Source organism: Anopheles merus, chromosome X, assembly GCF_017562075.2.
Source record: "Anopheles merus strain MAF chromosome X, AmerM5.1, whole genome shotgun sequence".
Classification (NCBI taxonomy): Eukaryota; Metazoa; Arthropoda; class Insecta; order Diptera; family Culicidae; genus Anopheles; species Anopheles merus.
Window position 1 is genome coordinate 19412235 of NC_054081.1, and position 12695 is coordinate 19424929.

The 12695-nt window shown below is 42.0% G+C and overlaps 1 protein-coding gene across 3 annotated transcripts; it reads right to left on the minus strand.

The window, feature by feature from the left end:
- Positions 1–9001: 9001 nt before the first annotated feature.
- Positions 9002–12407, minus strand: LOC121596536 (cholesterol 7-desaturase nvd). Of its 3 annotated transcripts, none has more exons than XM_041921576.1 (6): positions 12091–12164; positions 11810–11906; positions 10884–11222; positions 10080–10789; positions 9694–9985; positions 9002–9603 (listed from the first exon to the last, which is right to left on the minus strand). In XM_041921576.1, the coding sequence occupies exons 3-6, from the start codon at positions 11097–11099 to the stop codon at positions 9442–9444; spliced, it is 1380 nt and encodes a 459-aa protein (XP_041777510.1). In that variant the 5' UTR covers positions 11100–11222; positions 11810–11906; positions 12091–12164; the 3' UTR covers positions 9002–9441. The 3 variants fall into 3 exon arrangements, with proteins under 3 accessions (XP_041777510.1, XP_041777517.1, XP_041777525.1); XM_041921583.1 differs by adding an exon at positions 11523–11647 and having other exon boundaries at positions 11810–12136; XM_041921591.1 differs by lacking the exons at positions 11810–11906; positions 12091–12164 and adding an exon at positions 12179–12407.
- Positions 12408–12695: the final 288 nt, after the last annotated feature.

Below are 12695 nucleotides of genomic sequence, written 5' to 3' on the forward strand. Positions count from 1 at the left end.
CTGATAATTCACAATCACTTCACTCAATATTCCTTCTTTAATTAACTTATCTAACTTGTACAGCAGCAATGAGATGATTGACGGCGTCTCTCTTTGACACTTTGACAAGATCCACCTTGTACCGATGCCATGCATTATAAAGCTATGAAGTTCCACCAAGTTCGATACACACTCTTAACAAGCCTTAAAGTTCTATCATGAACCCTACACAAAGTGCTAATCAGCCGCAAAGTTCCAAAGAGTACCATGTGCCTGTTAAAAAGCTCCATAGTTCCGCAAAGTACCGTCTATCTCTTAATCAGCCACAAAGTACGACATCGGAACGATTTTTCGTTAAACAGCCCTAAATCAGCTATAAAGTACGAGCTGGCTATTTGGGATGGAAGGCATTATTCGGTTGTTAAAGACCAACCCGTTGAAAGGTGTTAATATATCAAACTCATTTTGATAACTTTTATTAGAAAAGGAGTAATGGAAACATATTTCTCCCATCCTGATAATGATGGGTGAAGATAGAGTAATTATTATGTTTTTTAAAAAGGTATTATTTTCATTTTGCTTCACAAAAAGTTTGTTTATATTCATTATAGCAAGAAAATATTAATATAAAAAGAAATAAGCACAGAAAAAAGATCATAAAAAATCAGGATTTGAACCCACGCTTTCTCGTTTCGGAACCAAAAGCGTTGTCACTGCTCTATTTGGCAGTTACATTAGTAAGGGTGCAAAACCAGTATATATACAAGCGAAGATGGCGGCAAGCTATCTGTTCTTGTTGAATCAAAAAGTTGAAATATTTCGAAAAGAACCCGTTACAGCCTTGAAAGTTTCGGTTGAAATCTTAATTCGCCTTCTAAGGCGACTAAGGCCTTAAATGCCTTCTGAATGCCTTCAAAGCCGTTTAATGCTGGTAGGGATATATCCCAAATAGCCAGAATTGCTTAAGCAGCTCATTTTGGCACGCTAAAGATCGCTGCTCTAACTCGCCTTTTGCAGTAGATAAACAGCATCAAAGATCTATGTGGGTCTTTCAAACAGCACCTAAGCAGCTTCCTTATGCCACGATGCCAGGGATTATTTTTCTTTGTGTTTTATTTTCAAGCAAGCGTCATCGATGAAATAAACAACAAGATTTGTTTCGTTTAAACACATATGTATATTTTTAAAACTTTTGTATTGATGAATTACACAAAATTTTACACAATTTACTGATAATTCACAATCACTTCACTCAATATTCATTCTTCAATCAACGAATTTAACTTGTGCAGCAGCAATGAGATGATTGCCGGCGTCCGTCTTTTACACTTTGACAAGAGCCACCTTGCACCGATGTTATGCATTAAAAAGCTATAAAGTTCCACCAAGTTCGGTACGCTTTCTTAACAAGCCTTCAAGTTCCATCATGAACCCTACACATAGTGCTAATCAGCCGCAAAGTTCCAAAGAGTACCATGTGCTTGTTAACAAGCTCCATAGTTCCGCAAAGTACCGTCTATCTCTTAATCAGCCACAAAGTACGACATCGGAACGATTTTTCGTTAAACAGCCCTACATCAGCTATAAAGTACGAGCTGGCTACTTGGGATATATATATATATATATATATATATATATATATATATATATATATATATATATATATATATATATATATATATATATATATATATATATATATATATATATATATATATATATATATATATATATATATATCTGTCAAAATATTATTGATTACTCAGAGATTTGGATCTAAGTTAGTACTTTTATACATTTTATCATTTGTTTGATATGATTCGTGCATAAAATTCTAATATTTCTGGCTTTTAAGCGGTTTCAATATGTTAGCAAAAATGCAATTTATACCGAACTTGAAGCGAATTCCAGCAATAGTCTTAGGCCGAAAATACACGGACCGGAATTTCGCGGCCGCGGAATTCCGCTTGCTGAAAAATGTATGGATATGACAGTTGGGGAAAGTTGTCGTTGACACTTTGTATATGGGTTTAACAGCAGGCGGAATTCCGCGGCCGCGAAATTCAGGTCCGTGTATTTTCGGCCTTACAGAAGTGCTCAACTTATCTTTCAGAGCCACTGGTACATCTGTTTAACCGTCATGTGTACAACCGCCTACCCGGGTAAGTCTCGCATCTTTATTCCAAAATAACTTTGGATTAAAAAATCGTATCGACTTCAAATTTTAAAAAAAGAAAAGATGTTTTCTACCCATGTGCAAAATATAAAAAAATATCAAAAATGTTTAAATATTTTTTTTAGTTATTTAAGTTTATTTCATATATAAACCGACGGACCATCGTGTCTAATCGTCAACCTTATAATTAAATTAAGGAGCATATAAATAAACCTCTAGTTATAAGCTAACATTAAATGTGACGTAGACGCAATTTCTCCTTGAACGTGGAAGTAGACATACTAAAATCGAACAAATCTAACACTTCATTGAGCTCGAGGGACATACCTATAATAGGGTGTCCCTGGCTATGGTTGTTGCGGGTACGAGGTACACGGAGATGGAAATTGGATCTAAGAATCCGACAGGAAGCGAACAAATTGATGCTGGCTAGTAATGCCGGGGAATCGATCTCTCCGTTAAGGAGCCGGAATATGAAAAGGCATTGGGCGTGTTTACGTTGAGAGCAGAGTGGTTCAAGTCCGAGAAGCAGACACCGCTGATGGTAGGAGGGCCGAGCGTGGTGGGATTGCCATGGAAGGAGTCGAACCGCGTACCTGGTGAGTCTCCGTTGAATGGCTTCGAGGCGATTGATGTCACCAACGCCAAGCGGGCACCAGATCGGGCAGCAGTACTCCAGGCACGACCTTACGATGGCACAGAAGATCGACTTGACGCACATGGGATCGGTAAACTCGCTACAGATCCGCGTAATTAGACCGAGTAGCTGATTTCCCTTCGCAACAACGCTGTCAATGTGAGGGCGAAATGACAGCTTCTGGTCGAGTAGCACCCCTAGATCACGGATACATGTCGTGCGAGACAAAGCCGTGTTGAGCATAGTGTATGTAAACGTGATGGGGTGACGGGCTCTGCTGAATGATATACACTGGCATTTATCAGCACACACTTGGAGCGCGTTTCTGCTGCACCAGCTGTCGAGATTCTCAAGGATCATTTGAAGGCGTACACAGTCACTGTCGTTTCTAACTGGAGCGAATATTTTTACGTCGCCGGCGTACATTAGGTGTTGGCCTGGCGGTAAAACAAAAGATAGGTCATTTATATAGATGAGGAAGAGTAGCGGTCCCAAGTTACTCCCTTGAGGCACTCCGGAGGAGCTGGTGAAGGAGTGAGAGCGATGAGATCCTATGCTTATGTAGTACGAACGACCAGTTAAGTATGAACGCAGCCAGGTGATGTGCCAGTCCAGGAAACCGAGTTTTATTAGCTTCGAGAGTATAATATCATGAGAAATACTATCGAACGCAGCCCTGAAGTCGATACATACTGCATCAACTTGAGTACCACGATCCATGTGGTCGAAGCAGAAACCAACAAATTCAGCAAGATTAGTGGTGGAAGATCTCCTTGGGAGAAATCCATGCTGACTAGGGCTCATATAGTTTTGAACTGCTGTGAGTAGCGGATTGTATATTGAATATATTGGATTGAATGAGCTCAAACACCTTTGCACAAGCGCATAGGGAAACAATGCCACGATAATTGCAAGCATGAAGTCGATTGCCCTTCTTATGGATAGGAACCATTCGCGCGTGTTTCCAGGACGCAGGATACGTGCCACGCATAAGGGAATCATTAAATATTTTGGCAAGAATGGGTGCGAGTGATTGATGACAGTGCTTCAAAATGTATGCGGGAATATTGTCAGGTCCAGATGATGTAGATGATTTTATATCGCTGAGTGTGCACGCAACTAATGCTTCGTCAATTGTGGGTATAATGAAATCGATAGCATCCGATGGAGTATTGCGAGTGGCCTCTGCTAGAGTGTTAGGGTTGTGAACAGGAAGGGTGAATGCATCAGCGAAATGATTGGCGAAAGTGTTGCAGATATCGGATGTATCGATACTAGTTTCGCCATTGTAGCTCAATGACCGAGGGATACTACTTATATTGCGCCGTTTGGTCCAGAAGCTCCAGAACCGTGTCGGCTTAGAAAATAGTTGCCTTTCAGTACGGCGAATGAAGGAGCGGTAGAGCACACGATTTTGTCGACGATAATTGTAATTGTTTATATACCCTTCACATGTACAACCGCCTACCCGGGTAGGCCATACATTTTGTATGGAAGAATTATGTTTTTCGTGGTTAAAAGCGTATATCTTTTGAATTACTTGTTAAATTTGATTAAAATTTGTTTTATAGGGTTACAATAATGTTTTAAAACATATCGTTGTAACATTAGAATTTTAAAAATCCTATCAATATTTTTTCAATCAAAAATGTGCTGTAACTCTAACACCCCAACCGGCCTTGCCGCATGTTTTGAGAGGATGTTTATGTCTTTTTCTTTTCTTTCAAATGTTGTATTACAGTGTAACAATATTTTGAAATTAACACTGAAATCATCTCTTTTAAAATGATACCAACCAGTACAAGCAAACCAAATAAAATTGGCTGAAAGTTAACACACACATTCATACTTTTGGCATAATGTTACTGCCGAATAGGGATAGGTATTTTGGAGCGCACCACTGGCTCCGAAGTCGGCTCTGCACCCACGGCTCCATAGCCGGATCCACACCAACAGCTCCGGAGCCGGATCCGCACCAACAGCTCCGGAGCCGGCTCCGTACAAACAGCCCCGGAGCCGGCGACGAATCAAAGGCTCCGGACCAACGGCTCTGGACTAACGTTTCAATAGGGATGGCATTGTATGATAGCCTAAAAAACGAATCTATCTTCTCGCAAGTGTAGAAGCTAACACCCGATGTGATTGTGTGATTGTTGAACAATGTTCAACACTTATCGATTTTTTTTATAGATTCCTTTCAACATTATTTACTCAGCTAATTATGGATCTTCCCGATTGAAACTTTATTCAAAATGGTTTTTTTGGTGCAATCTTTAAAAACCGGCTTCGGAGCCATAAGTGCGGAGTCGTTGGTGCGGAGCCGGTTCCGGAGCAGCTGGAGTGGAGTCAGCTTCCGAGCCATGGGTGCGAAGCCGGCTCCATTGGGTTGGAGTGGAGGAGGTTCCGAAGTTGTCTGAAGGCGGTCGGAGCCGGTTTTTAATAAAACATAATGAGCATATTTTAACTTTTGAACTGAACTTTTGAACTTCATACAACACCCGTTCATACAAAAGGTCCGAGACATGTTATATCTAATTATCGTAGCGTAACTTCCCTATGTGCATCAGCAAAAATACTCGAAATTCTTGTCCAAGAAGCGTTAGTCAGTGGTGGCTTGAATTATATCAGTCCAAGCCAGCACGGAGTTGTTCCCAAACGATCGGTGTCGACCAATCTCGACCAATTCGTGTCTGAATGCCTTACGGCAATGGACGGTGTTGTGGGAACGCAGCCTCATGCGGCGCCAGCTGCTCGACGTCGACATTCGCCTGTCGACTATTGAAGCACGATCGTGTTGAGTGCCTGAGTGTTCCCGTACTGGTGAACAAGGACCGGAGCCGCACGAGAGTTGATACCGAGCGCTCAAGGGCAACGGACGGTTGCACACCCACACACCAGTATTCGCGTATCGTCCTATGTGTTATTTTACCGTGTTTCCTATTAAGTCTTAAATAAAGTGTAAGAATCACAACAGACGGCAAGTCACAGATCGATGCAATTTATACTGATTTCATGTCAGCATTTGATCGGATTAACCATGACATACTCCCTATCAAGCGAGACTATAATCTTGAATCGTGCATAATCCCACGTAACATAGAAACTAAGGACCTCGGTTCTATTCTTGACTCATCACTCTCCTTCCGTCAACTATATTCGTAAGTCATCGACAAAGCATATCGGCAGCTTGGTTTCATTCATCGTCTGACAACTGATTTTAATGACCCATTCTGTTTAAAACAACTGTTCGTCGCCTTAGTCCGGTCCGTACTTGAATTTAATGTTGTAACATGGTCTCCGCACATTAACAACTGGTCCACACGAATTGAGCGAATTGAGAAAAAAAATCACAAACATAGCTATAAGAACCTTACGGTGGCACATGGACCAGCCTCTAACATATCAAACTAGACGGCTTCTTATAGGATTGCAGTCCTTAGAGAGACGTAGGGAGGTAGCACAAGCAGTTTTTGTAACAAAATTAATAAAAGGCGAAATTGATGCTCCCGAGTTTCTTCTTAAAATAAATTTGTACGCCCCTGACCACGCACTACGTCCTCAAAATTTTCTGATCAAAATAGACCGGGTCCGTACTTACAGAGGAGCTCATGATCCAATTATTTCAATGTGTAAAGCTTTCAATAAGTTCTACTGGTTTTTTGACTTCAACAGTAGTAAAGATTGTTACTTTAGTAACAAATAAATTTATTTCCGTTAATTTTCAACAACGGCGATTCGAACTTAATGCGCACGCTTAAAAATTTGTCCGGTCTCTCTCGTGTTTGCTTTCTAACTGCTTGCTGCTAATTGCGCCAAACTCGACCTTCTTTGACCCTTTCGCTAAGGTTTGCGACCTTAGCATGAAGCGCTAGTCATCTCGCTCTTATCACTGCCTAATCTCCTGATCGCACGCTAGCGCCAATCTGCGCTTGGTGGTGGAATCGCTCCGGTTAATCCGTTCGCTTCAACTCGCTGACAGGTGTTTGTTTACAATGTAAACTTTACATCATACCGTGTGCCAAAACGTGTCAACAATTACAGTTGCCACGTTTAAATGTTCATGTCTGTTTTCAAATATACAGTAAGGTTATTTTAAGTATTACTTTATTTTAATATTGCAAAGCCCGCTGCGCGCGCCACGCAATTATCTTCAATAAATAAATAAATAAATAAATAAATAAATAAATAAATTCTGCACTGATTTGACATTTAATCTGTCAAATTAAAAAAAACCGCGTATACAAGGACCAAAAAGATATCAGGTCCAGTTATAAGCCCGTTTTGACAGCTAGGTGGAAGAAGAATCGACGATGAAAACTGACAGTTAGTTTTCCGCGTTTGGCGAACGCTTCAAGTTCTCGAAGGAAAATTTCCATTTTAAATCACGGGCTGTGTTCTAATAAACTAAAATATTCACCCAAATTGATCTCCACCAAATATTGACCATGCAAAACGTAAACAATCTATCAATACATATACAGGCGTCCCCCGAGTTACGACCCTCTCGAGTTACGACGATTCGCAGATACGACGATTTTGATTTTGACGTTGAAAAGTTGTCATCGAGAAGAAATTGATGTATATTTTTGAATTTCTGAGCTGATAACCGTTACACACACATTTCCAAAGATTCCACAACTACCTGATATTGAATATCTATATCGTATAAACGACTTTTTGTGTAAAATTAATACATTATCGAACATTATTTCAAATAAAAACACGATATAATAGATTTCAACTCTTCAACTTCGGTTATAAACTTTACATTGACAGATATTCGACATACGACTTTTTCGACTTACGCCTTGCGTTGGGACCTTTTTTCGGTCCTAAATACAGTCGTATCTCGGGGGACACCTGTATTGCAAATTATGTTTCATTTGACAATTGATGGAGAAAAAATTGTGCTGATTTGACATCTGAACTATCAAAAATAAAAATTCGCGCAACTCGAATTTGCGTTACTCGAGTGTCGCGTAAGTCGGGGAAAGACTTGTTTATATACTTAACTCCAATAATAATTATCAGAACTGAAGCATGTGAGATTTGAGTAGTGGCCGATGGTGTTAATATCCGTGTATCTGACCAAACCATAAGTGTAATGATGGACAAACAAAAAGCGTTTTGGTACTTATAATGTATGACTTTAGTTTGGATGATATTGATTTATCTTAAAACAATATGCTTCCAGTGAGCTTTCTTTTATTTGAGACATCTCCAATATGAAAATCCCCTCTTTTTGAAAAATTTTCGTAGTGTCTTGATTTTCATTACATTTTTGACCCTATAATTTGTAAAACTTTTGAAATCTGTACCCTTGTTATTTGTGTACGGTGTTGTCATGGGTATTTATTTTTTTTCTTGTTTGTATAGGCCGCTGCGGCCCTCAAGAGACTTTAATGCGGCTCGCGATGACTGGGTAAAGGTTAAATTAAATAGCTGTCTTTTCTGATTAATTAATCAAAATTAATGTTTTACTTCTTACAGACGAAAATCAAGATTCAATAAAAGAAAGCTGCAGAAATTAGATTTACTTTGTTAGTATTTTCCTATAAAAACGAGATTTGAACTTCCACTCATTCTAAAGGTAGCGTCAAAATGGCCCTCAACAACGTTGATTGTGAAGCAATGCGGCCCGCGAACTGAAAAGCTTGAAGACGCCTGGTATAGAATGTTCTGTCTCTTATAGTTTGGACAGACTTTTCATTTTATTTCAATTTCTGTAATTAGAAAACCCCTCTTATTTGAAAGTTCCATCGCCTCTCAAATAAGAGAGAGTTTTGTGAATTTTCTTTTTTTTATAAGCTTATACAGAAGAAAGTCAATTATCCGAGCAGCTCGGGATCGGACTGTGATCGGTTAATTGATTTCCACGGATAATGGTTCAAGAAATGTCAAATTCATAGAAAAATTATAAAATTAAATGGTTTTACTTTTAATTCACTACGAATGAATCTATTTAAATTAAACAATTGATTACGAACAAAAATGAAGTTCGAAAATATAAATAAAATTTTACCAATAGACGAACAGGATTTTTGATCTTTTTATCCCGTATGTGAATCCAGCTTCCGGTATTTATATAATATGAATCAAGTGGTTTACCAATGGAGGACGAGTGTTAGTGAGAGTGTGTTATATCAATTTTAATAAAATTGTGGATGAACAAGATAAGGCTGACCCTTTGCTAGGCAGACAATGCGATGTGAAATAAAATAGAAAACTGATTAACTTTATTCTCGATAATAATCCTATCGCTAACATGGTAATTTTGTCATCTAGTAGGATGAAGCTCTCTCTCGCAGCTCTCTAAGTCACTTTCGAATACGACACATTTTTTTGTAGGCATTATAAGCTAATTAGTTTCTAATACTAATAATTTGATTAGTATTGTTAGCTAATCAGATTCAACCTATTGTCGATTCGGAACGCACTAAGTACAAAAAAAAAGATCACTGCACCATTATTCCCCCCTCCCCCATCCTTTGTCCCTTCTTTGAGTAGAGCCTTGGACATTTAGCAGTTAGTTTTTCATTTTAGAAGGGGATGGAAGGTGCTTACTGCCGTCAGGTAAGAGTATCAGATTTTTTTAACACTATTCTCTCTGACATGTGTGTATTTGGGTTTGATTTGGTATCTCTGCACTTCACCAGTCAAGCTTCTCCTTTGCCATCGTAAAGCTCATACTATTTTCGGAGTAGAACTGGCTATACCACTTCCGGTAGCTCTTGATCAGACGATCCTCTTTGATTAAAAGGGGGTTATCGATGAACTGCTTGTGGTTCCAGACCATCATGTCACGTTCGAACTGTAACGAGCAAATCACAAACCCAAAATTATATACAAAGTAACACACCTGGAAGGTAAACCGCCCTCCCAGTCACATATATTTTCTCACCATGATACTCTCCGCCAGGATAGCAAACTTCTGGAAGATGGCATTCCACATGCTGCGAGGCGCGTAGAACCGATGGATCACCTTCTGCACGAGCGGCTCGATCGGCGTGACCGTCTGCAGCACTACGAACGGTCCCATGCTGGTATTCATCATCAACTGCACGTAGCCGGGCCCAATTTGATACGCACGAACGTCAATCTTCCCCATCTCAAACTTATTGAAAATCCGGAACGAGTGCACCAGGTCCATCTTGGCGATGTGCATTGGCTCACCCTCTTCCGGCGCTTTCCAGCTAAGAGCAAAAAAAAAAAAAACAAACAAACAAAAAACAAAAAACAGGCTACTACCTCGATCACATCACAAGGAATGCATGGGAAAGATCTTACCTTGCGAACCACGAGTGCATACCAAAATTGGCCCAGGCAGGCCGTGAATATCGAATGTCACTGCCCGATATCATGTTCGGCCCATGGACGGCAGAGAGATGCGCCACGTCCGCACCGTTTTCCGGCACATCCTGGATGTGGCAGTTGACCATGAATTCGTTCTTACCGTAGTACACCCAGCGCCCATCCTCGATTTCCTGCACCACGTTGAACGTCCACGGTTCCACTTCCGGGTCGACGTGGTGCCACACGAAGATAAACCCATTCACTTCGAGCGAGCGCCATTTGCGAAGCCGGGCCACCTTCGGCACCGTGCCGGACTTGCTGTACGGGATGTTTGTGCACTGCCCATCCTGGCCACTGAACGACCAGTGGTGGAATGGGCACTCGATGCAGTCGCCTCTGACGATGCCTCCGACGCCCAGGTTGGCGCCGAGATGAGGACAGTACGCATCGAGCACGTTCACCTCGCCCGCCTCCGTTCGGAAGACAACCAGGTTTTGGCCAAGACAATCGACGCTCTTCGCCTCCCCAGGGGTTAGATTCTCCGACTCAAGTACCGAGAACCAACCGTTCGGGTAAGGGGGCGGCAATCGGTCGCCGATTTTGCGTAGCCGCCGTGCCCGGTTGATCGTGTCGACGCGCGTGCGATCGCTCTTGCCGATGCGCGCCGCATCAAGGATGTGATTGTAGCCAATGTCGGTGAGGTCCTGGTACGTGTGGTTGACGGTGAGAATTGAGCTGGTTGCTGTTGCGCAGGAAGTAGGTTGGGATGAAGAGGGACATTGATGTCGTAAAACTTACCCGTTTCCACACCAACACATGATAGTAGAATAGATACAGGCCGTAGGACAGGATGAGTCCCAGCCCGCCGTACCAGAGCACGGTCACCAACGGCCACAGCACGAGTGTGTTGCAGGCATCGTTGAGCAGCTCCTCCAAAGTGCCGTTGCCTGACCGTCCTATCCAGCCAGTAAACGTCTTCAACCGGTACTCCATCATCGAACCGAGCTTCTCCATCGCGCCGAACCGACTGATCACCGTCCGCGACGTGTGGAGTGTAGCTGTACTAGAGCAGAACCAACCAACCAATGCTGCCGTCGCTCGTCCCGCAAGTCTCGTCCCGCTTGAGGCTCGTGTCGTCTATCAGGGCGTGTAGGAGAGAAAGAAGCGAGCAAATCGAGCTCCATCAACAACGTATGCGTATCAATCACATGGGCGGTAGAATTAAAGCGCACGGAGCAAAACAGGACCTAAGAACAACACTGTAAAGACGGCAAACGGAGTGGCAGTTGAAGGCACACACACAAACACACACAAATACACACACACACACACACACACACACACACACACACACACACACACACACACACACACACACACACACACACATCGAACACTCTTGTGCTCTCTTTACTTGGTTTTCTCGCATTCATGTACCTCTCTCGGGATGATTGCGTGCCCTTCTTTCCCTCACCCAAGTCAAACAAGAGCGAGCTAATCCTGCCCGGCCTGCTGACTTAATGTGCTATCGATCGTCCGCTATGTACCCCAGGATACCCAGGCTGTTTTGGAGATCAAGAGAATTTGAATAAAGTGGAATCAATTGTACCGAGCTTGCACCGAAAACACGCTGTTGTCACCCTTTTCCTAGTCTGGCTTGGCAATGACATGGCGAGCGATAGAGGCCGTCCATCCTGCTCCGCCTTACTTACGCTGAACCTTACCTTGCACAAAACTCCAACTCGCTGGGTCTGCGTCGGTCGAGTGTCTGTGATGCGTCCTGTCTACGGCACGTTTCTGTTACTTCTGTTCCGGCGCGCTCTACCGTTCGGATAGCCCCCAACCAAACCCCGATGATTAGTTTCGCCTCTGTTGCTTGTCTTCACCCCCCCTCAACCCAATGCCACCCTCACCCCAGGTGTTTGAATTTAAGATAGCGATTTAGATTACTAATCAAGTCAGCAAGGTGGTGGCGAAAAGATAAATACAAAATCAGCGAACTCACCAGAAGTGTAGCGGTAAAGTTTGGATACCCCTGCGCGACTCATCCAGCTCGTACATGGTTGAGCCGATAGTATACTAAGGGCACCTACCTCTGCAAACAAGGCATTCCATTGAGAAATTAGCCCCTCCTCGTAGTAATTACTCCATGCCTCTTCGATTTCGGGGGTAGCTGTAACGGACAGGAACTTTTCTTCACGTTCTTCATTGAACTGAATTGAAACAATAAAAAATCGAGTGAGGAAAATGCCATCTCACGCAATCTTCTATTCCTGTGAAACGTCATTGGCGTACGATAAATCACCCTTCAAACCCAACGTCCCCCTGTGTGCGGTGAAGTCTAAGTGCGCCAAGCGAACACCTGCACACTGTTTGTAAATTATATGCGGAAATTGGAGCAAGTGTGCCACCTTAAGTTTTTCATGCTATAACTCACTCAAACTTTTTTATAAAAAAATGTACAAAAATAAGTTCAAACATAGCTGTTTTTGTAAGCATTTTAATATGGTTTGAAAAAGACGTGATTTTTCTTGGGCTATGGGGCAAAAGTGCCACCAGGATAAAATAAAAGAATTCCATAGATAATTGGATTTATTTACGAGTGTGGCA